This window comes from Dipodomys spectabilis, unplaced genomic scaffold (assembly GCF_019054845.1).
Source record: "Dipodomys spectabilis isolate Male_0828 unplaced genomic scaffold, ASM1905484v1 ptg000069l, whole genome shotgun sequence".
Taxonomy (NCBI): Eukaryota; Metazoa; Chordata; class Mammalia; order Rodentia; family Heteromyidae; genus Dipodomys; species Dipodomys spectabilis.
This window is the reverse complement of record NW_024870746.1, coordinates 20,458,950-20,482,698: the sequence shown is the minus strand read 5'-3', so window position 1 is coordinate 20,482,698 and position 23,749 is coordinate 20,458,950. Positions and strand designations below refer to the sequence as shown.

The 23,749-nt window shown below is 41.7% G+C and overlaps 1 protein-coding gene across 1 annotated transcript in view; it reads left to right on the top strand.

Moving 5' to 3' along the window:
- Hhat (hedgehog acyltransferase) overlaps nt 1-23,749 on the top strand; it is a 225,429-nt gene that overhangs the window by 136,397 nt on the left and 65,283 nt on the right. Inside the window, exon 10 of the mRNA XM_042681974.1 lies at nt 16,824-17,025. Coding sequence (XP_042537908.1) covers nt 16,824-17,025 — 202 coding nt within the window. The remainder of the gene's footprint in view (nt 1-16,823; nt 17,026-23,749) is intronic.

Sequence of the window (23,749 nt, the reverse complement as noted above, 5' to 3'; positions counted from 1 at the left end):
TGGAAATTGATTTCCTGCTTATTATACATAATACTATTCCTAATATTTGATTGCTTAAATATTGTTAGATCCCTTTGGCCTTATTTGATCATATATAATCCTATGAGACTGTGTATGTGAGTTTGGCATAAATCATAAATATATGTCCTTTATGGAGGTGGGGTTCAAACCTCATGCCTAGGGCCCTGCCTGTGGAGTCATGCTCAATCCTGGAACCACTTTGGTATCCTGTGTGTCCTTGTTTCATTAACAAATTCTATTGTATTTCTCTATCATGTGCTCAAACATCTCCTTTTAATCTACCAGTTGTATTTTCCAAAGTGTACTGTTCCATTGCACTTTTTAAAAGCTTGTTAACTTTTATGACTGGTTTTTCTTGAATGATTCCAAGGGCACAGGAAGGCAATGGTAATCTTTCTTCTCTGACATTGGCTTTATAGGTTTGTCAGTGTTATTAGAGTTACATTGGGATTGATGGCAACTAGCCAATGAGGTCAAAATAGAGTTCTTCCCTGCTTTGCTTTCTCTATGAATCCTACCCCATCAATATAACCCTCTTCCTTGCCTACACACCTCCAGGACATAATATATTTTCTGTATTTCTAAGCTAAATTTTAGTTTGCTCTAATCCCTTTTTTAAATGGTACCTTAAGATATCTAGTGTACCTCAGGACTGTGGTCCTGGTAAGCCCAAGGTGTTTATTTACCCTAGTCTTATCATTCCTGTGTCCATTATTCTAGTTCAACTATCCAAGTGATGAGTACTCAGTGTGCATATGTGTATGTGTGTGTGTGTGTGTGTGTGCGCGTGCACACGTGCACAATTAATATATATATATAATTTATTGTTGTTATTAAGGTGCTATACAGAAGGGTTACCATTTCGTGAGTCAGGAAATGAGTACATTTGTTTCTTTGGACAATATATCCCCTTTCCTTTGCTGTTCTCCTGTTGCTTGCCCACACGTTACATAGCTCATTTCTCACATAATGAATATTCCTACTGAATAGCACAACTGCATTTGTTCTTTCTCCCTTTCTGTGTCACTCTTTGCTTCCCCCCCCAAAAATACAAAGCAAAAACAAACCACCACCGCCAACCACAAAACTTCCATGTTTCAGTATGGTTTTTACAGTCACATTTCTGTTACAAGCACAAATACATATACACATGATCTGGGAGTTCCTTGACCTGATTCTAGTGGCCACTTGCTGTAAAGTTATATGATGCAGTAATATGGGTGCAAGTTGGAGTCACCATTTGATTTCATGCACTTGGATTCTAGAAACTTGTGCCCTGAAAGGGCGATATTTTACCTTGAGCACTGCCAGAAAGGAGTAACAAACTCTAGCCTGCCTACCGCTTTGGAAGTTCATCAGTAGGAAGTACTTGAGCTCATTTAAAGCCATGGAATATCTGGGTCTTTTGCCAAACACTACTGCTGCACTCAAACTGAGATTTGGTGAGGGAGGAGGGGACTTTGGGCCAGGATTCTCTAAAGAGCCTAATGTGAGCTTTCTTCAAGAATATGATATCATGCAGTATAGACCTGAACTTGTAGCTTCCCGATGGAGCAGGGGATGCAAGAGGGACCACTGAATTTTCTATAGCAATGGCCCAGGAGTGGTCCTGTTAAGAGAGTACAAACCACAGAGGTACCACCTAGGATTGTCTGTGGAGGGGGCAGGAGAATGGACATTGGGCCAAGGATACCTTTCACCAACAATAGTTGGGAGTCATCCTTGATATCCATTGTACCATGGAGATTTCTGTTCTCCAAGCAGACTCATTGCTGAGGAGCTAGGGTAGCATGAATTTCAGTGATCAGGCCATAGGAGAGGTTACCTAATTAATGCTCTTGAGGCCTCAATTATGTAAGACATGATGATAACCATATATCTGCAGCCAGTTAACCACCTGTAAGTGGAGACTAAGGGGTTATCTCTCATCCTCTCTGCCTGCTTTTCTCAGAGATAAGTACTCTGCAGCTGGGGAAGCTTTCCTCTTCCCCTAGACTCCCCTTGAGAAGGAGCCTTGGGAGCATCTGTAATGCTATCAGTAGCCTCACTTCTTTTCCCAGGAAGTAGCTACTGCCCAGAATGGACTACCATGTCAATATCTAGCTCTATGGCTGATATCTTGGGCTTTCTTAGTACTTACTGCATGGGTGGTGGTAGCATTTTTAATCTACAGAAGACTGTACCTTTGTAACACACATAATGTCATCCTTAGAATGTCAGCTCTTAAAATATTAATCTCTAATGCACACTCAAGAGTCCATTCAGTTACCATGGGATTAAAAAAAATAGACAGCCTCATCTGGGAAGCTCTGATTGCATTAAGGGGAAACTGCTTACCAGGCTATTGTTTCCCGAGAATGGGATGGTAGTCTTGTTTTGTTTCCGGAACTGCTGCACTGGCATAGTGTGTTGGACACTCTTGCAGATTTATTGTCATTCATGCCCAAACTCAGGCCTTATCAGTTTTCCCTTCCAGTGCTCAGCTTTAAAAGGTATCATCTCTGATAGGGAGTGTGAATCCTAATTATGATAAACGAGAGGCAGTTGAAACAGCTCTGTCAAAGCTGATTTGTCAGAGTACTGATTTCAGTCCAGATACAGAATGGCCTCATTATTGCCACCAGCAACCATTACACTTAGATTAGTTTTTTGAAAATCACTTCAGCTCCCAAGACCTTTATTTTCCTTCTTCCTGAAGGCAGATTTGAATGGCAGTATTTTGAAATTGGTGCTTGTATGATAGCTGCTGGCATTTTCTTCCACTGTCCTCACTTTCTGGCTATTGAACCTCCTCTTTGGCTACCCAAGATGAGCAAGTTCATTACTAAGGTGCTCTTTAAGAAAGGCCAGAATGGAAATGGAAATGGAAATAACAGCACATATATTAGAAATGGTGTAGAAGTTACTAATAGGAGCAGGTTTGTCACATTAGGCAAGATGTCCTATAGGCACCAAGTAACTTCTTCCCCATGCATTCCACACTTCACTGTGCACTTTAACTTTAGTTAAAAGAACACAGGCAAACTCATGGCTGCTGAGGGATGGGAAATTAGGGGAAATTGGGAGCATTAACTAATGTTTCAGGTGCTCCGTGTCCTGAAAATCAATTAGGGAAGACAGATCCTCTACTTTAATAGAAACCAGTAACAAAACAACATAGTGCTGTGATAGATCATAAACCTGCAAGAGGATTTATGCTAGCTTGCAAACAGAAACCTTTCTAGAGACTCATTTCCTAGTTCTCGCTTTCAATTACTCACCGGTGGGAAATCAAAGCCTAGGAAAGTGACCGTTCCTGAAGTCTGTGACCCTAGCTTCCCTGTTCCTACGTTCGTCCTTCTCTATGTTCCAAGACACTAAAAAGTGTGTGGATGTGTCTATATGGGCTTTTATTCGCTGTGTGTAATGGGTTCTTTCCCAATAATGATTCTAATCCTGCATTATTGTGTTGATCAACAAACATGGTTAGGTTGGGTATGACATAGATGGTGGAAGAGTAGATTTTTGTTTGAAAGCATAATCTACGCGATCCAGCAAAGATTCAAGCATATTCCTGTCAGCTTAGTAGAAGCTCCCCCTCCTGCAGTATTTAACAGGGATTTAAGGCTTGTGAAGTTAAAGTCAAAATGTCTTAACTATCCCAACTTGAAGGCTTTAATTTTCAAGATATTTAGCTTTGTAGTTTTGCTTTTCTTGGTTAGCCCTTCCTTTTGGTAATTCTGGAAGCTTCCTTGGGGTGGTTGGGGTTCGCAGGTCCCTAGCTCCTCTTAGTCCCTACTGGCTATCCTCCTTGCTCAGGGCATTTCTTATTGGTGTCTGTCTTAGTCTGACTTTGTAAATATTACTTTCCAAACCCCACGGCACTTTCAGAGGAGAAGCTGGTGGCAGCAGGCGTGAACAATGACATTTACTTATGAAGCCACAGTTTCTAGTTAGAGTCATCTTTTGTTTACAGAGAATGACAGAGAAAGGAAATGAAAATGAATCAGAAGGAAAAAAAACATGAGGAGGAGCAAGAAAAGAGCAGCAGGGGAAAGAGGACCCTTGAAATTAGACCCTTGAAAGAAGACCCTTAAACTCTGGAGGAAATGCAAAGACGAAGGTTACAAAGATGATCATTCTCTGCTATCTCCATATGAGACGTGGAATAGTACTTGTTCTAAGACCTGAAGCAGTAGGTCAGAAGCAATAAAGCATAGGACATTGAGTCCAAAGAAATTATTTAGGCTGAGTTGAGCACTCAGATCCCAAAGAGATAAAGAATCAAAGATGAGATTGACCAAGGAAATACCCCTTCAAGTGAATATGGAGTCTGCTTTGAAATATCAAATCATACAAAAGCCAACCAGTGGCTTTCCATGGCCAGAGGGTTGGGGGCGTAATTAGTGGACCCAGACCTGCTCAGGAGTGAAGTTAACTAGAGAGGTGACTGTATTTTGGTGACTTCTAAGATGGATCTGTTGGAATAGGAGACAGTTGGAGAATGTGTCTGATAAAGCCAGGTTGATAAGCTTTAATTTAGGATACAATGCAGTCATGGTAAAAAAATAAAAAAGGAAATATTCAACTAGCATTTCAGACTATCCACTTCCTCCTCTTTTTCTTCCAGTTGTAGATCTCAGCTGTTCTTTTGGTTGTCATTGTGGTTTCCTGACTGACAATTGGCTGGATTTTCTGGGGTCTATACTTGTCAAGGCCATGGGCCCTGGCTTTGAAGGGCCCCTTTTAGCAGAGCTGTCTGAGTTATTGCCCCATAAACTCAGATGGAGGATAAAATGCCTTGGTAGTCAACTCAGCATGTCTTTATTGCACTTGTCTTCAGAACACTTTCTTCTAGAGACCCCCAGGGCATTCTAGCAGCACAGTAACATGACGGTTTACAAGTTCACTTTATAGAGGACATTTTCCTAGGAGCCATGGTAGATGAGTATGGAGATTCGGACCGGCAGGGGTGGCACAGAGTGAGATGTGGCAGGGAGGTAGAGAAGGGAGGGCAACGGCCGCAAGGAACAAATAGTGTAATTGCTAATGAGAGAAGACCCATGTGCAAGAGCTGCTCAGATTTGAGATGTGCTGATGGAACTAAGGTCAGGAAATGTGGCAGAGGCAGGAGGATGCAGTCTTCCCCTCCGCCGTCCCCCTCTGACTACAAAGTGTGTGTGTGTGTGGGGGGGGGGGGAATCTTGTGTCCCTTTGCTATATACACACATCTGGATTTGTCCCTTTACTTAGGGATTTTGATAGACTACCCCCTTTTATCTGGCCTAAGGCAGCTTATAAGTGCTTTTTAACATCCTCCAGGGAGGAAGGTGGGAAGACAGGCAGGCAGCCAGGAAATCTCGGTGGTTATTAAACTGAGTCTTTGAGGACCTTTTTATTAGCGATTAGACTCAGCTCCACCGCACTACAGGGTATACACTCCCTTTCTGTCTCCTTCACTCAAACCTCCAAAGAATCTGCTTGGTATAGTGTTTATTTATAGCCCCCAAATAGCCTTGGACCAAGGAGCCCTGGGGATCGCTGAGGCCTCTATGTGCTCTCAAGCAGAAGGAGAGGTTTAGAAGCCCCAGTGAGTGAGATCGTGCATCTGAGGTCCTGGTGTTCATTGGCTCATGGACTGTACACAAGGCTCATTCTAAAGATGTCCCCTTCAAAAGCATTGTTTGTTGTTTTGCTTTGAAATCTCAAGTGTGAAGGTTATATTACAAAGACTCACATGTCACCAAGACACTCACCATCCTGAGCATTCTTAGGTTGCTTAAAACTGGTAAAATAAATAACGTTGTATATATGGATTTGCTTAAGGCCTGTCCTCACAGCAGTCGCTCATTACCAGGAAGACACATGGTCAGCTGACTCGCGCTGAGACAATCTGATGGCAGAATGTTGGAGATGAGCCAGGGCATGATTCAGGCTGCGGGACCCTAACTCCCCAACACATCCTCGCCTCCATAGTGTGATGCGCTGCTGCTATCATCAACATCATTCAAAAGAGGATACTAAAAGCACTTATAAGGATAATGGTGTTTAAAAAAGTTTTCCAGGTGAGGTGCTGGTGGCTCAGATCTGTAATCCTAGCTACTTAGGAGGTGGAGATGGGAAGAACTGCAGTTTAAAACCAGCCTAGGCAAACATTTCTGAAAAATCCCATCTCAATAGATAAACAGACAAACAAACTACACATCTGTCATTCCCACCTATGTGAAAGAGTAAATAGGAGGACGTCAGCCCAGACTGATCCAGGCAGAAAACGAGAACCTTTCTCAAAAATAATAAGAAAAGAAAGCTTAGAGGTATGGCTCAAGTGGTAGCGCATCTGCCTAGCAAACGGGGAGCTGAGTTTAAACGTAGTACCACCCAAAACAAAAGCAAACAAAAACAGCAACACAGATATCTACAGTTCTTTATAACTTCAAATGCTTATGAAAGACACAGGAATGCTAATAATTGTGATAATGGCACTGTTTAAAAACAGCTTCATGAGGCACTTGATTATTTAACATCGCGTAGATTAATGTGTATAATTTGGTGGGTGGCCAAATGCATACAATCGTGAAACCATCTGCCTAATAAACATACTTGAGGGCTCCAAAAGCTTTGTTGTATCCATTTGGTTTTAGCTTTATTTCTTTATTTTTGTCATCATAACCATTAACCAGGTTTTTCCTGAATGCAAATATGCTACCATTGGTCCCTCATGTAAGTAAATAAGGAGCTTTTCTTTCATATGCATGAGATTCTATTAGTTGCAACAATGTAGATAAACCTGGTGAGCATTATGCTATATGAAAGGAACCAGTCACTGAAAGACAAATAATGTACTGTTCCATTTACAAAAGAAATCTAGAACAGTTAAATGCTTAGAAATGAAGAATAGAATGGTTGCCAAAGACTGGGAGAGGAGAGATAGGAAGTGTTGCTAACTAAAGTGTAGGTAAGTGCAAACCATCAGTTATGCAAGATGAAGGACTTTAGAGATCTACTGTGCATTGTCACTGTACCTGTAGTTCACCATGCTGTGTGCAGGCACTTAAAATTGGGCATAAAAAGCCCAGTGCCAGTGAGTGGCTCATGCCTATAATTCCAGCTACTCAGGATCCTGAGATCTGAAGATAGGAGTTCAGAGCTAGCCTGGACAAACAAAACAGAGAAAAAGTTTTCTCCATTGAACCAACAAAAAGCCCGTTGTGGAGGTGTGACTCTAGTGGTAGATGGCCACTGTGAGTGAAAGAGCTGAGCACAAGCATGGGGCTCTGAGTTCAAAACCCAGTATTGGCACACAAATAAAGGAAATTACACTTAGAGAGCAGACCTTACGCTAAATATTTCTTGCTGTACTTAGAAAAAAGAAAAACAGAGTCCTCACACACCCATGATCTCATTTGCTTGTCACAGGAGCTCATACTCAGGGAAGGTGGTGTTCATCCCAGTGTATACATCATGAATAGACTAAGTGAAGCAGACGCTGGACAAGCTTAATTAGGGGATGAATTAAGTGGTGCAGAGAACCAATGCCATGTCTTCTGGCTTCTAGGCATCACCCTCTTTCTTGCCCTGTGTTCTGTAAGCGAAGACAATTGGATGAGGTCATTCCTAACCTTTTAGCCATTCCTGCAGTGACAAGGATAGGGTGGTGGGGTGCTTAGCTTTGGGGTTAGGGCTATGAAGGTGGGAAGCTTTCTCTAGGCTGGAAGCTACAGGTTTGAATTGATCAGCACAGTACTTCAGTCCACTGAGCTGCTAGCTTTGTGGAGTGAAAAAATTTTTTAAAAAATATTTAAATATAAGCATCTAGCTGGGAGCCGGTAGCTTACACGCATAATCCTATCCTCAGGAGGCTGAGATCTGAGGATCACAGTTCAAAGCCAGCCTGGGGAGAAAAGTCCCCATGAGGCTCTTATCTCCAATTAATTACTCAAAAACCAGAAATGGAGCTATCGATGGCTGTGGCTTAAGTGGTAGTGCACTTGGGCACAAAGAGGCTCAGGGACAGCACCTAGGCCCTGAGTTCAAGCCCCACAACCAACAAAAAAATATGAGCATCTAATTATAAGAACATAGATACTTACATACATGTAGAGTAAGCACAGCTTGAGTGTAATTTTTATTGTAGCGTTTCCTCATTGCTTTGTTGCCAAACAGAACATAGAATTCATAATAGGTAACCTTTCAGAGTTACATATGAAACAAAGAACGACTTCATTCAGTAAAGGAGCTAAGGATTAGCTCAGTTCAAAATGTTTCCTCTGCTTTGGAAGTAGATGTCTCTTTTGGAAATGATCAAGTCTGTGGTTGGTCATTAACCAACTGCTGCTTTCTACTTATTAAAATTCCATTTTGATCTGAATTGGACAGAACAATATTAAAAGTAAATTATCTTATTTCCTTTTCTATGTACATCTTCCCTTGAAAACTTTTGTAAGCTTCTTTTGTGTGAAATAAATACCAAGCCTTTAATAACCATAGGATGGAGATTTGGGTGATGAGTCTTACTTCATTGGCTGAAGAAGAACAATAAAATATGGGTCCAAGCCAAAGCCAGAAGCAGGGTTGGGCCAAGGGAATCCACTGTCCACGGGAACAGAGACTACAGTGAGCTCTGTTAAGGAATCTGAACAGGTGCGCCTCTCAGAATCCAGGGGAAGCCAAGTGAGGTTCCCTCACCACTAGCTTTTTTCCCCCTTTTCAATAGTTCTTTCTGTTTTTTTTCGTTATTATAAAGGTGATATACAGAGGGGTCACGGTTACATAAGTAAGGTACTGAGTACAGTTCTTTTTGAATAGTGCTACCCCCTCCCTCATTTTCTCCCTCTTCTCCCTGCAGCAACCTTCCTCCCAAGTTGTAAAGTTCATTTCCAACATAGTGTCTAGTAAGTATCACTTTTGTATTGGTTCGCCCTTTGTCCCAACATTTCTGTGATTCCCCTTCCCCTCTTCAAATCAGATAAATTTATATACAAGAAAAGGGTACAGAAATAAAAAACATATTGTGATAACAGAGGGTAAACCAAAGGGAGAAAAAGAAAGAGCAAAGAAATAACTGCAAACAGTACAGTATAAAAACCTTTTATTTCCATTTCTTGGAGTTCATTTTGATACGCTTCACTTTATATGGTCATATATACCTGCTGTTGAGCTACTGTAATTCTCTACTAAGAATATCATAGACATATTCTAGTTATTACAAATGAGGGAACACATTCAGCCTATGTATCTTTGGGTCTGTCTATCTTCACTTAATATAAGTCTTTCCATTTCCTTATGAATGGGGCAATATCATTCTTTCTGATGTAAGCATGAATTCCATTGTGTATATATACCATAGTTTCTTGATCCATTCATCTACTGAGGGGCATCTGGGTTGGTTCCATATCTTAGCTATGGTAAATAATGCTATAATGAACATGGTTGTGCTGTTAGCTTTAGTGTGGCCTTGTTTGTGGTCATTTGGGTAAATGCCCAGGAGTGGGATTGCTGGTCATAGGGGAGCTCTATTTTCAGTCTTTTGAGGACTGTACTACTTTCCAGAGTTCACCACCAGCTTTAACTCTTGGCTTTCTGAGTTGCTAAAGAATCTATCTAAGCCAGGCACCAGTGGCTTACATCTATAATCCTAGCTATTCAGGAGAGTGAGATCTGAGGATTGTGGTTCAAAGCCAGCCTGGGCAGGAAAATCCCTGAGATTCGTATCTCCAACAAACTACTCAGAAAAAAACTGGAAGTGGTGCTGTGGCTCAAGTGGTAGATCACTAGCCTTGAGCACAGAGAGGCTCAGGTTCAAGTCCCAGGAGCAGCAAAAAATAAAAGACTATCTAGTCTGTGAAGGATTAGCACTTTCATTGTAGGCATTCAATCTCTTGGGGTTAATATAATTCTGGAGTTTGGGGAGTAGATGCTTTTGGATTAGGGGGAAATAGGATTACAAGTGTATAGAAAGGGTTCTTCAAGTGTGTGTTTTCTTTGAGAATAGATGTCAGCACTAATTGGTGTAGGAATGTATAATCATCCCTTGATTCTTAATTGCTCCTAATGGGTCTGCAAAAATGGTGACAATATATCACAGGTTTGAAAGGCTATAATCAGTACATGAAAATTATGTTGTTGGGTATACTGTTGGCACATAGCCATAGTACCACACATACACACACATACACACACACACACACACACACACACACACACACACACCCCACATCCCATATTTAGCACTGTCTGAAAGAATCTTACCATTTAATTGAAATGACACATAATAGAACAGATCCTTTGTGAATAAGTGTTCAGTAAGTGGCTCAGCTACTGTCTGACCCACAACAGCAAGACTGGTGCTCTTGGGGCTGGGAAGGTGGCTCAGTGGTAGAGCACATACCTTGCATGCCAGAGGCCCTGGGTTCGATTCCTCAGCACCACATAAGCAAAAAGAAAAAAGCCAGAAGTGGCACTGTGGCTCAAGTGGTAGAGCGCTAGCCTTGAGCTGAAGAGCTGAGGGACAGCGCCCAGGCCCAGAGTTCAGGCCCCATGACTGGACCCCCCCAAAACAAACAAACCAACAAAAAAGACTGGTGCACTTACTATTGACTCTGTGGGTTATACAGTAAGTTGGAATACTTGACCTCCATGCAGAAGGTAGAAGACCAGCTAGATTTTGTATACTGAAAGGTTGGGGGACTATCTTCTAGATATGAAAATGAAAGGACTGAAATCATAGAGCTACGACAGCCACTTGTGTGAATTTGTCAAGAGAGTTAAGGGGTGGAGAAAAGGAGACTCAGGGTAGAGAGGATGAGGTAGCATGTCCTCACTCGGCCAAGCATCAGGTAGAGAAAGGAAACTTACAGGCTGTCAGGTCCACAGGCCTGGGAGAGCCACGCCCATCTGTGTTCAGGTGCTTCATTTTCTTACCTTCATGGGGTCTTAGGATTACTGTGGGGAAAGTGTTTGAAGACAGCAAGGCAAACCAGAGAACTATTATGTAGGCCTTTGGACAAAAGTAGCATTGTAGCGGGCACCAGTGGCTCACACCTGTAACCCTAGTTACAAAGGAGGCTGAGATCTGAGGATCACAGTTCAAAGCCAGCCCAGGGGCAGGAAAATCTGTAAGACTCTTTTCTACAATTAACCACCAAAAAACCAGAAGTGGTTCTGTGGCTCAAAGTGGTAGATAACTAACCTGGAGCAAAAGCACTTAGGGACAGCACCCAAGTCCTGAATTCAGGCTCTACAATTGCCAAAAAAAAAAAGGAACATTGTGATTTTAAGAGCAAAGTATTTACCACATGGACTATTGCTACCCCTGTCCCCCACTGCAGGACATACTCTTGAGTTGTTTTTCATGGTGGGTATGAGATTGTCTTTTTCCTTCTGTGTACCTGCTCAGCAGCTACCTCACCTGCCACCTTCTTATACTGCCTTCCTATATATCCATGCACATATACAGTATATATATATATATATATATATATATATATATATATATATATATATATATACATACACACATATAGTATATAACATGCATCATCAATGTATAGACACACATACATGTCTTCAGGATGCCAACCTGCTCACTTCTGCTTGTGCAGCTGAGAGTAGCAATTTCATCTGCCTACTAATGGACATTGTGTTCTCTGATCCCTGGTACTAAACAGTAGCTAACAGAACTCCTTCACAAATGAGTGCTACTCTTCCATACAAGACTCCTTTCCTAAAAAGGACCCCCACTCAGTATATAAAAAACTAGTGGATGTTTCTGTGGACACTGATTAATTAGAAGAGTCAATGAAATAAAGAGAAAAATAGGGTGGCATGAAATGCTACATTATGATAAAGGATGTAACAGAACATTGGATATTGAGATTGAGATTTCACCTCTCCTGTTTAAAATAAGTCTCATTATCTCCTGTGCTCATGACTGGAAGTAGTGTGCATAAACAATTGGGGTCTAGGAACTTGGGAAAGAGTGGTAGATACTAATAATAGTAGCATCTACATTTGCTGTAAATCCTCCTTCTGAAGTGGGATTTGCTATGTTGCGTTGAATCCATGAGATGCTTTTGGATGAAGAAGGAGAAAGCGGATAGATGTTCACTGTCTCAGGCAGCATTGTCTCAAGCAGGGAGCACACCAGGACAGCCAGGCAAGGACAGACGTAGGAACCTTGGGCAGATGTAGCCCTACATTTCTTCTCGAAGCAATGTCTTTATTGTTGCTTTTCTGAAAAGGTGGTGCTGATTGCTTTCTTCCATTGGGAAATCAAGTTCACCTGTGAGCACATCTCAGCAAGGGAAGCCACGAGATTGCTTTTCTTTATTTTTGCATTTATTTATTTATTTTATTTATGAAATTGCTTTTCTAAAATGGATCTGTTTCCATTTTTATTCATCGCAGACATGATTCGAGACTAGTAGAATGAGTAACCTACCTGTTCCCTCTCCTTACCACACCTACTGCCTTCTAGAGATTAAGAGTGAAGAAGAAATTTTTGTCTTACAGTCTGGAAACGGTACTCCTTCTGGTTTGGGAAAAAACCCAAAACAGCAGGTTTGTGTCCTTGGAGACCTATCACATACGAATTTCTAGAATAAAAAGGAATCTCAGAGATTTTTGTCAGCTGTCATTTTGAAGGCAAAGCAAGAACCATGGTTCCAGGAGATGCCTAAAATAGTGTGTGTGCTTGCTCGCCCTCCCTCCTTCTCCCTCCCCCTCCCCCCTCTCTCTGTCATTATGGGGCTAGATGGCTTCTTCCTCACAGCTCAAAAACATGGCCCTTTTAGAATGGAATCCATCATCACGTACCATTAGAATGAGGCATGCATTTTTATTCTGTGCTGGTTTTGCTGACATCTATAAATACAGCTTATTTGTACATAGTACATACATAAAACAAAAATCTCCATATAAAAACAGGTTGGGGGGAAGAAAGTATTAAGTAAGATAAAGTAAAATAAATAAAGGAGAATAAAATAATTATTTCAGTTTCCTTTAACCACAGTCATTGTTTATACATTGAAAATGGTCACCCCCCCCCCCCCCCCACACACACACATACAAGCAGGTTAGGGCACAATTGTGTAAAGTGACTAGCATCATTGGGCCACTGCCTTTACCTCCATGCAGATAGAATGCAGCAGAGATTTGTGATCTATCTTGTCCCCTGCTGGAGTCGTTTACACTAGCAAACAAGTAGCCTCTAGGGGGCAGCAGAATACCAAGTAAGACATATGCCTGGGTGCTCGGGCTTTTCTGGCTTATTGTTGAACTCTCTCTTGTTCTTGGTGCAGCCTCTAGCCTTCTGCCTTAGCCTTGAGAACCCCATGCTCTTGACCTCACAAAATAAGCTCCTTTGCCATTAAGCCAACCATTTTTCACTGGTCTCCACTCATTCTTTTCTTCTTCTTCACATCCTTAACTTACTCTGGTCTATTTTGTACCACATCTTGTAGCTTAAGTGATCATTGATTCACAGCCAGGTGTACCTGCCCGTATAGTAGGAACAGTGTGTATGCCAGCCTGTCCTATAATGCCAAACATTTCCCCAAGACCTAAATTAATGTGAGGTAGCAGAAGGAACATCTTTTAATATATAATGAGCACCTGATGTCCACTTGCTAATTTGCTTATCAGGATGGTCTTGTTTCTGTATGAGAGAAAGTTGGGTCTTTGTTTCGTGTCTTTTTGGAATGGTTACATTCTCACATGCCTTGGGGCTGGCTTATTTCTGACTAGTGTGAAAGAGTGCTTTCAGAATTAACCCACAGGCTTAGAGACAGCATGAGCTTAGGAGCCATTGAGGCAGATCTGTATCTTGGTCCTTTCTCTTCCCAGCTGTCTAGATTGGGAGTAAATTAACTTTTTACCTTCAGTATTCTTACCCATAGGGAAGGGTTTTTAAGGTGATTGTATAATTTGTCTTCTAAACTGGAGTGCATTTGAGAAGGAAGGATGTTAAGAAGCAGAGCCGGAAAGTAGTTGAAATAGTAAAAACAAATTTTATGCAGTAACTGTTGCAACAAGAGAAGAAAGAACGGCAAAACCTCCACATTCAACCAGGCTTGGTTCTGAATACAACAAGGACAAGTTGGAAGCGACCAGGGAGTAAGGGGCGTGGTCACTGCAGGGCAGCTGGAGGAAACACTGGAGTTAAGGGGGATTCTGATTAAACAGACCTAACAGGATTCTTGCTGACAGCAGGCCAGGCTGATCAGGTATAAGGCTCTCAGACAAGGGATTTGGCTTCTCCTCAACTGACTAAGCAGTATTCTTGCTACAACTGAGTGATGCAGGTTTAACAAGTATACACCTCAAGGTCAATGTCTAGAGGGCTTGGAGGTACCTGATCAAAACTCAGTCAACAAGAGAATCCTGCTACGTGCCAGCTGGTAGCTCAGGCCTGTAATACTAGCTACACAGGAGGCTGAAATCTGAGGATTGAAGTTCAAAACCAGCCCAGGAAGGAAAGTCCATGAGGTTCTCATTTCCAATAAATTACAAAGAAAAAAAAAAAAAGCTGCAAGTAAAGCTGTGGCTTAAGTGGTAGAGCGCTAGCCTTGAGCAAAAAGAGCTCAGGAACAGCTCCCAGGCCCTGAGTTCAAGTTCTGGAAATGGCACACAGAAAAAAAGAGAGAATCTTTGTCAAGGAAGACTTTTAAGAAATAATTGCAATCATCTGGGTGCTGGTGGATGGTGTCTGTAATCCTAGCTATTCAGGAGGCTGATATTTGAGGATCATGGTTCTAAGCCAGCCTGGGCAGGAAAGTCTGTGAGACTCTTATCTCCAATAAACCGCAGAATGCTGGAAGTGGGTTTGTGGTTCAAGTAATAGAGCACCAGCCTTGAGTAGAAAAGCTCAGGGACAGTGCCAGGCCTTGAGTTCAAGTCCCAATAGTGACACAAAAAAATAATTATTATTACAATCATAGGAACAAGATGTTCTGGTGTACTGTTACATCAAAGTATATATAATGATGATATTATATACTTCAATTTTTTTGGAAGCTTTCTCCATAATGAAATGAATTTTGAGATGACAGTATATAATCTATATATGTTGAAATATCACATCTTACACCATGAATGTGTACTGTTTTTGTTTTTGTGTGTCAGTTGCACTGTATGTTGAAATTTTTTTTGTGACTGATCAATTGTTTTTATATTTTATTCTTTGGCTTTTCTTCTTATGGGGTCCTCCTCCAAAAAAAAAAAAATTGAAACACTGTATGATCAGGACACATGCTAAACTGTTTGGGCTGTTGAGGTAGCAGGTCCAAACCACATGGTTCTTCAAGGAATTAAAAAGATCCATATACAGTGTCCAGCACCTTGCTTAGAATACATATATATTTGGATGCCAATTTACTTTTCCGACCTGGAAGAAGGTTGGACAAAGAAGCAGAAACCAGCAACAATCCATGGCCTATGGGTTCTTTAAAAACTGATGCAGCCAGGCGCTGGTGGCTCACGCCTGTAATCCTAGCTACTCAAGAGGCTGAGATCTGAGGATCATGGTTCACAGCCAGCCCGGGCAGGAAAGTCTGTGAGATTCTTATCTCCGATAAAGCATTAGACAACCAGAAGTGGCGCTGTGGTTCAAGTGGTAGAGCGCTTGCCTTGAGCTGAAGAGCTGAGGGGCAGCGCCCAAGCCCTGAGTTCAAGCCCCATGACTGACCAAAAAAAAAAAAAAAAAGCTGTGATGCAGAAAAGGCATGTTCATATTCTCCAGGGCCTAGAGAACATTTTTGCCCCTGCATGAATAGGCAGCCATCTTAGCTATGGAGAACATACGCTTAGGATGAGGCCTTCATTTGGGGTGGTAATTTGGCTGTCCTAGGAGTGTGGAGGACTCTCTCTCTCTCTCTCTCTCCCTCCCTCCCTCCCTCTTTCTCCCTCTCCCTCCCTCTCCCTCTCTTTCTCTCTCTCCCTCTCTCTTTCTCCTCCCTCCCTCTCTCTCTTTCTCCCCCTCTCTCTCTCTTTCTCCTCTTCTGCCCCTTCCCCCACTTCAGTGCCAGGCTTGAACTTAGGGCCTGGGCACTGTCCTCAAGTTTCTTTGGCTCAACTTGGGCACTGAGCCCAAGTTTCTTTGGCTCAAGGCTCCTTGAGCCACAGCTCTACTCCTAGCTTTATATTTTTGGTATTTCAGTGGAGATAAGAGTCTCCCAGACTTCCCTACCTGGCCTGGCTTTGAACCGTGATCCTCAGATCTCAGCCTCTTGAGTAACTAGGATTATGGCTATGAGGATCCAGCACCCGGTGACGGAGCTCTTCTCTCTACTAATGAATTCTCTACTTCTTCTGTACAACTTGTCCAGAAAACTGGGGGGACTGGCCTTAGCACCCCTTTTTAGGGTACCACTCATCCCTTTCTCCTTCACATTCTTAACCATTTGATGGGATCTTAGCAATTGTGTTTAAATAATAGACTTATCACATACTACCTAGCTGCTATGAAGATTGTAGCCAGCAACTTAATTGCCTTGCTGTGATTGTTTTCCCAAGGTTGAGTGAATCCCTTTCAGAAAGCCCAAGTTCATTACTTCTCTTCCTGCCTCCTATAAGTGCTATTTTGCTCTAGTAATAAGAGCACTTTTGACTGTGTGTTCATTTAACCTAAAACCCTGAAGTGTGGAGGCTTGAGCTTTTGCCAACTCCTTTTGTGGTGGAGAATTCAAATGTCCTGTGCTTGGACGCAGGGCAGGTGTCTGGTCGTGTGAAATGCTGCTGTTGGCATGCAGCAGGGCGCGCACGCTGCACGGAGGGTGTTACAGGTGCACCTCTCATTGTGGCTCATCACACACCTCCTCTCTCTCCAGGTATGTGTATATTCCGCTGGGCGGTTCCAAGCATGGCCGGCTGGGGACCCTGTTCTCCACTGCGATGACATTCTCCTTTGTGAGCTACTGGCACGGCAGCTATGACTACCTCTGGTGCTGGGCAGCGCTCAACTGGCTGGGAGTGACGGTGGAGAATGGCATCCGGAGGCTGGTGGAGACTCCTTGTGTCCAGGAGAGTTTGGTGAGCAGCATCCTTGCTTGTGCAGTAGGGGACAGCCAAGCCAGGTGGGTGAGGCTTGGGAGGGACAGTGGCCGTTTGATTCACCCCATCATCAGCCCTGTCTGCTGGGCTGGTTCAAGGTCTATGTGCAAGAGGCAGCAGAGCTGGAAGAGAGACTTCTGTAGTCATTATTTAAATGAATGAATGTTGGTACTATAAAAGCTATATGTGTTTATTATATAAAAATCCCAAACCAAGACAAAGTAAAGGAAAAATGTTTTCCTGAAGGAAACCATGTTCATCCTCCTTCTAAATATTTTCTGTGTCTGTGTACACCCACATACTTAAAACAATGCTGTTATTCCAATGATAGGGCTGTATTGAGACTGCCTTTCCAAGTCAATGCATCTATTTCTAACAATCTCCTTTAGTGGCTACAAAGAATTCCAATATGTGGCATGCAGTACCTTCTTTAATTAATTTCCTTTAATTGCATTATTACATACATTTGAAACCATCAGTTATGTTGAGATGAATGCCAAAACCAGAATGAATTCTTGTCAGTAAAGTTGGCAGGGCAAAGATTTTTCTCATCCTGAAGATTAAACTTGCATACATTTAACTACCCTGCAGACATAGGAAATCAGTTGAAAAATCCTTCCAATAGCACAGTTTAAGTGAGCACACTTTACATCTTATAAATGGTGTAATAATATATATCATATATTGTATATGATATATTAGGATCTTGTCAGAAATGATCATTTCTGGATATGGGCAGTGTTCTATGAACCCTGAAAATAGTAGCTAAAATGAAATATATCAACATCAGTTTTCATGGAAGAAAATAAAACACACAGAAAAAAATGTACTGGAGAAATGATTAATGAGCTGAATTCTACTCAGTAACTCAACTAAAGCAAATACATTAAGAAAAAATAAGCCCCAACAAACTAGAATATGTTTGCGTATGTTTCTTTAAAGATAGTCATAGAACAAATGGATAGTTTTTTTGAAAATCAAAATGGATAGAGAGCCCATGGCAAAACACATTTGAAGCCATTTAAATATATGTATTCATGTTTAAGGACATATTTTTTTACTTAGCAGTAGTATCCAGCAATTAGCAGACAAGAAAAGTACATGAATTCTAATTGAAAATAGTATTTCAATGAAAGAGGACATGGCTATGTGGCATTGTAGTTTATAAGAAAACCACAGGAGTTGGTATCTTAAGGATTTTAATCTTCATACTCCTGTCTGAACTTCACCTAAGTCTAAAGCCCTTGTTTCTATCTATGTTCTTTCATGGTGGGTCTAACATTAACCTTGAACTTGATGTTATTCTGTTAAGCAGTGTCTGTGGTCTTTGAGCTATAGCTTATGTTATTAATAATTTTGACAATCCAATATGTTAAAGGAGTAATGCAGTAGTGCTATATGATCCCCCCAGCCGGTTAATTTTATTTAAAAATAAACCAAGACAACAAACACATCCTGTGAATGCAACATGCATGTGTGCTCTGCTCTGTCACAGAGCCCAGGACTCCTGTGTTTACCTCATCCAACCTTCCAGCCGCCATGTTGGTACTGAGGTGCTCGGTCATTTTGAGTTGCATTTTGTGTGAGATACATGTCTTGCATTTTGCACATAGGATGTTCAATTTACATCTTCGTTCAATGAGAACATATTTTATCGAACTTTTAAAAATTCATCTTTTATCCTAGAAGCCTACAATGTATTTTGGACTGTTTAGATACATCTTCCCTGAATGCAGAGTCAGGTCTCCTGGGGGCCCTGTACCTCCATGTCTGAGTTAGCCTCAGATGCTTCTAAGTTGGGCTCATTCTTTAGCTCTTCATTCACTGTTGAACCATAGAATAATCTACTACCTTTTTTATTACATAGTTCAGAAGAGAATCTGATCTCCTTTGCCAATCAATGTCTGGCATTGCACACTCACACATCTTGTTCAATTGTTTCCCTACGTAGTTTACTCTTCTTCCTTCTCTCTCTCTCCATGAATCCATCTTTTTGGTCACAATCCAAATAAAGACTGAAGGCTCTATTGGTACCTCATGTCATCTGACTTTAGTTTCCTTTCCTCAGGTTGTCTGATAGGATTTTCACAATGTAAGCTCACTCCCTGTGCCTACTCTCATCCTTAGTATTATTGTTTAGGGTTTTCCAGAGAAACAGAACCAATATTGTGTGTGTGTGTGTGTGTGTGTGTGTGTCTGTGTGTCTGTGTGTGTCTGTGAGAGAGAGACAGAGACAGAAACAGAAACAGAGACATAGACGGAGAGGGAGAGAGAGAGAGGGAGAGAGAGAAATAAATTTTGTATACAGAAGATCAGCTCATGTGATTATGAGGAAGATTTGAAGTCCAGACTGTAAAGCTCAGGGAAACTTATGGTATAAATTTGAGTCTGAGTCTGAAGGCAGAAGATCTATGTCCTTGCTGGAAAGACAACGAAACAGAGAGGCCTTTATTTTCTAGTCAGACCTTTAACAGCTAAGGTGGGCTCCACCCACACTGGAAAGGGCAATCTGTTTGACTCAGTCTGTTGATCTAAATGGCAATTTCACTCAAAAACACCCTCACAGACACACCCTTATGTAAGGTTAAGTTCATAAATACAATTTAGCATGATATTCCTTTTCATGGTATGTATCCTTTACTTGTTTTTAAGGTAGAGTGGAAGATTTTTTTTAAAAGAGGTACATTGACAATTATTTGAGTAACAAGGACTGTCAGTCCTTCTTTTTCTGTATCTTCATCTTCAACTGGAAGACCTTGTGTGAGACTCAAAAGATAGTAAGACCTACTGGTGTTGGTTGACTGATAGTTGAATATTCCCCCAGAAGACTAGTCAGGTGGGACATCATAAGCAGAAATCCTCTGAGCTTCTGGAATAAGACTGATAGAATTTCCTGAGATGACAGAAATGGCCATACACTCTCCCATGCAGTAACCACCGTTCACGGGGAGTACTTCAAACGTGCCTCTTTCCACTGAGATGCTGACATTTAACATTTATTTACTTTCAATCATGCCCATGTGGCTGTTGGCTCCCGTGTTGAGCAGTGCAGATGTAGAACCCAATCCCTTTCTGGAAAATATGAAAGAAATGCAGCATTGTGTTTGACACTGCATCATTTAGAATGATCTTCATTCATGGTGCAGAACCCTCTGGTCCAACTGGCTTCTACACCTCTTCATTCAGCTGTTCCAGAGGTGTTTCAAACATGGCACGTGTAATTCTGAACTCATGCTCTCTCCCAACCCAGCGGTCTCAGCCAGCTCCTCTCCCTCCACTGCTATTTCCACATATTTGGCACTGTCTTCTAACTCTCTGAATAATGAAGACCCAAACTACTGAAATATCTGCACTCTTAACTGAGTGCCATGCTCTCCCTGAAATCCACCTGCACATGTGGTACATTCTGCTTTCTAAGGCCATCTTGATTGCCCTGAAGTTTTTCTAATCCAAGACCTTCTCATTTCTTGCCAGGTCTACCAGATAAATAGTTTCTAATTAGTCTCTCTGCTTTTACTTTTGCTCCCTTTAATTCATTAAGCACGAAGTGGTGTTTCTCAATAAACTATAAGCAGAGTGCTTTCTTGAAAGCATCTTCCAGTGGCCTCCCGTTCTCTTTGGACTAAGTCTTCAGTATTTAAGATTTCCTTCTTCAGCTTTATTTTGGTGCCTCTCTGGGCTTCTGCTCCTCCCTGCCCCAGCCCGTTCTTCCTTCTGTCCAATGTCCAGCCTCAGCTCCCCCACCCGGCTCTTCCATCTCCTGGGATGCTCTCCCTGCTTCCCCCTCCCCACCGCTGCGCATCCTTCAGAAGTCACTGGAATGATGCCTTGTGGGTGGGTCTTATCCATGTTTTCCACTGTTGTACCTATCACAGTTGTAATGAAATATTATTATAACTTGCTTAATCCCTTCACTGGACTCTTAAATTTCATGAAGGTGGCATATTGTATCCATGACACTTGTCACAATACCTGGCACAATGCCTGAAGGAGTGAAAGAATGAATGAGTGATGAATGGGCTAGGCAGTCATTTTATTTTGTGGTAATGTAGATACGGTGAGGTGTAGTGGTGGCAAGTGCTATTCTAATATTCAGTAGTATGTATATATCTGTTATATATACACATATATGCATGCACACATGAAAGAAAGGGGTAGGGAGGAAGTAGCCCTCGTATACCCTGCTGTGTTATGAGAGGGGGACTTATGGGCTGTGACTCACAGGGGCACAGAGCTGTAGGAAGCTGACAAAAGGCATTTCACAAAGCACCCGAGCTGGGTGGAGGTAGAGAAGTTAATGCCACAGCACCATGTTTTTCTTCTATACAAGCACTCTCCAGGGAGCTAGGATATGTGTTCAGCATTGAAATCTCTTAATAAGTGACAACCCTTGGAAGCATCCGAAGAGTGACACTGCTTAGCACCAATTGCTGATTTGATCTGTCCTTTGGAGAAAGACACCATCAGGCTGCTTGTCTGTAATTCTGCACAAAGGAAAATCTATACCTCAGACGTCATTCACCCCTACTCCGTTTTTCCTTTTGTTGCATCGTTTCAATATGCCTTCCTCTCTTGGCCCCTATTCTCTCTTCTTCACTTGAAGAATGCCCTACACATTGACTTATATCCTCTCTCTGAAGCAGTAAAAATTCTATTTATAGACTTAATTTAGGAACCAGGCCTCTAGTGGAAACCATCAAAGGTCAGTCTAATGGTTCTGGAAGGGATTTTATATTCTGGTATGTCAGAAGGAATCAAAAGACCATGGCTTTGTGGTGGGGCTATATTGATTAGTTTAATTTTGAAGAGATAGGTAAGGAGACCCAGTGAATTTGAGAAAGCAGCCAATTTAAAAGGGTGGTTGGTTATAAAAACATCGTCCAATCCTGTAGAGTATTAACTTACTGATTAACAAGGTGTTTGTTAGCCTGGTGGAAAACTTTTTTTTTTAACCAAGGATCAGTGGTCACAAACTCTCTGAGGAAATGTAAAGCAAACTTATTTGAGAAAACTTGTGCTGGTTGATGACTTTCTATCCCCCCACTTTGGTTTATTTCAGCAAATAGAGATCATGTCCATATTGCATGTCTTTCTAGATCAGAACTCTTGTGACGCTGATCTAACTTAGGTAGAGGTAATTGGCTCTTCACATATTTTTTTCAATGCTGAATATTGAACTCAGAGCCTTACAATTACTAGGCAAAACAATTTACCATTTGATTCATGACTCCAAGGACAGGCTATTACTTCCTAATTTGTTCAGTTAAGAGAACAAAATTCCCATGGTTTCCCTAATTTGCAATAATTAGTATATGTCTAGGATAATCTTAGCAGATGAGCAGAATAGCCCAATAGCTATGCACATAGGACCATATAAGATGATGCTAAGTGAAATGAACTCCAAGTCATAGACACAAGAGGATTTTATTTGTTGTTGTTGTTTTTAATGTGCTATACGATTTCTTGTTTCTTTTGTTCTTCCCTCTATGGTGTATCCCCTGTTGTCATTGTATTTGATTTTTGGTCCACTGGTATTGTATATACCTTCATTTGAATTAGGGAAGGGAAGGGGAACAACAGAATGGAGGGACAAAAAACCAATGCAGGGCAGGGGGAGGCTGGGAAGGGATGTGAAGGGTAAACAAAGGAGGAGGCTGCAATGCTTGGTAAGAAATGTACTCATTATCTTGCCCATGTAATTGTAACCCCTCTGTACAGTATGTTCACAAAAAGTAAAAATTAAAAAAACCAATGCAACAGAGATATATACAAGAAAGTATGTTGGAAATGATCTGTACAGCTTGGGGTGGGAAAGGTGGGGGAAGGAAAGGAGGAGAAAAATGAGGAAAGGGGTAACAAGTTTGACAAGAAATGTACTTATTTCCTTACTTATGTAATGCTAACTCCTCTGTATATCACCTTAACAAGAGAGAGAGAACAAAATGAGTCCTGCCTGTAATTCTAGTTACTCAGGAGGCTGAGATCTAGAGGACTGTAGTTTGAGGACAGCCTAACCAGAAAAATCTTCTCCAAGATAACTAGCAAAAAGCAAGGCTCAAAGCATGGTTTAAATGATAGACTGCCAGCCAGGCAAGACAACTTTAGAGTCTATTATTTATTAGTCAGTTTCCACTGTGAATGGAAGTTTCTTGCTTGACTTCCAAACAAGAATGGAATGTGACACACTCTCTCCCTCTCTCTCTCTCTCTCTCTCTCTCTGAAAAGCTCAGTGGTCTACATGAAAAAAAATGAACTGATTTTCATAAATGTCATAAAATACTGATTGGCCTAACTACCATAAAATGCTAACTGATGGATTGATTGGCCCAGGCTTGGCTTAAAAGAAAGGTCTAGGTTAGAAATAGAAATGTGGAAACATGTCAGTGCTATTTTGGAGCTCTGGTAGTACTTGAGGCTTTTGAGAGGGAGTTGGAGAAGGAGAGGTAAAATGAGGGGAGACAGAGAAAAGGAGAAAGAGAGAGGAGAAGAAAGTGGTGGTGGTGGAGGAGGAGGAGGACGAGGAGGAGGAAGAGGATGATGGGGGAGGAAGAGAGAAGAGGCAACTTGCAGGATTGAATCTGGGAAACAGTAATGTTTAGAAGCACCCTAGAGGAGGAAGGACAAAGAAGCCGGTGTGTTAGGCAAAGGGGTTGTGGATCAAGAGGGTGATCTTACAGAAACAAAGAAAAGAGGCGCTGTTAGG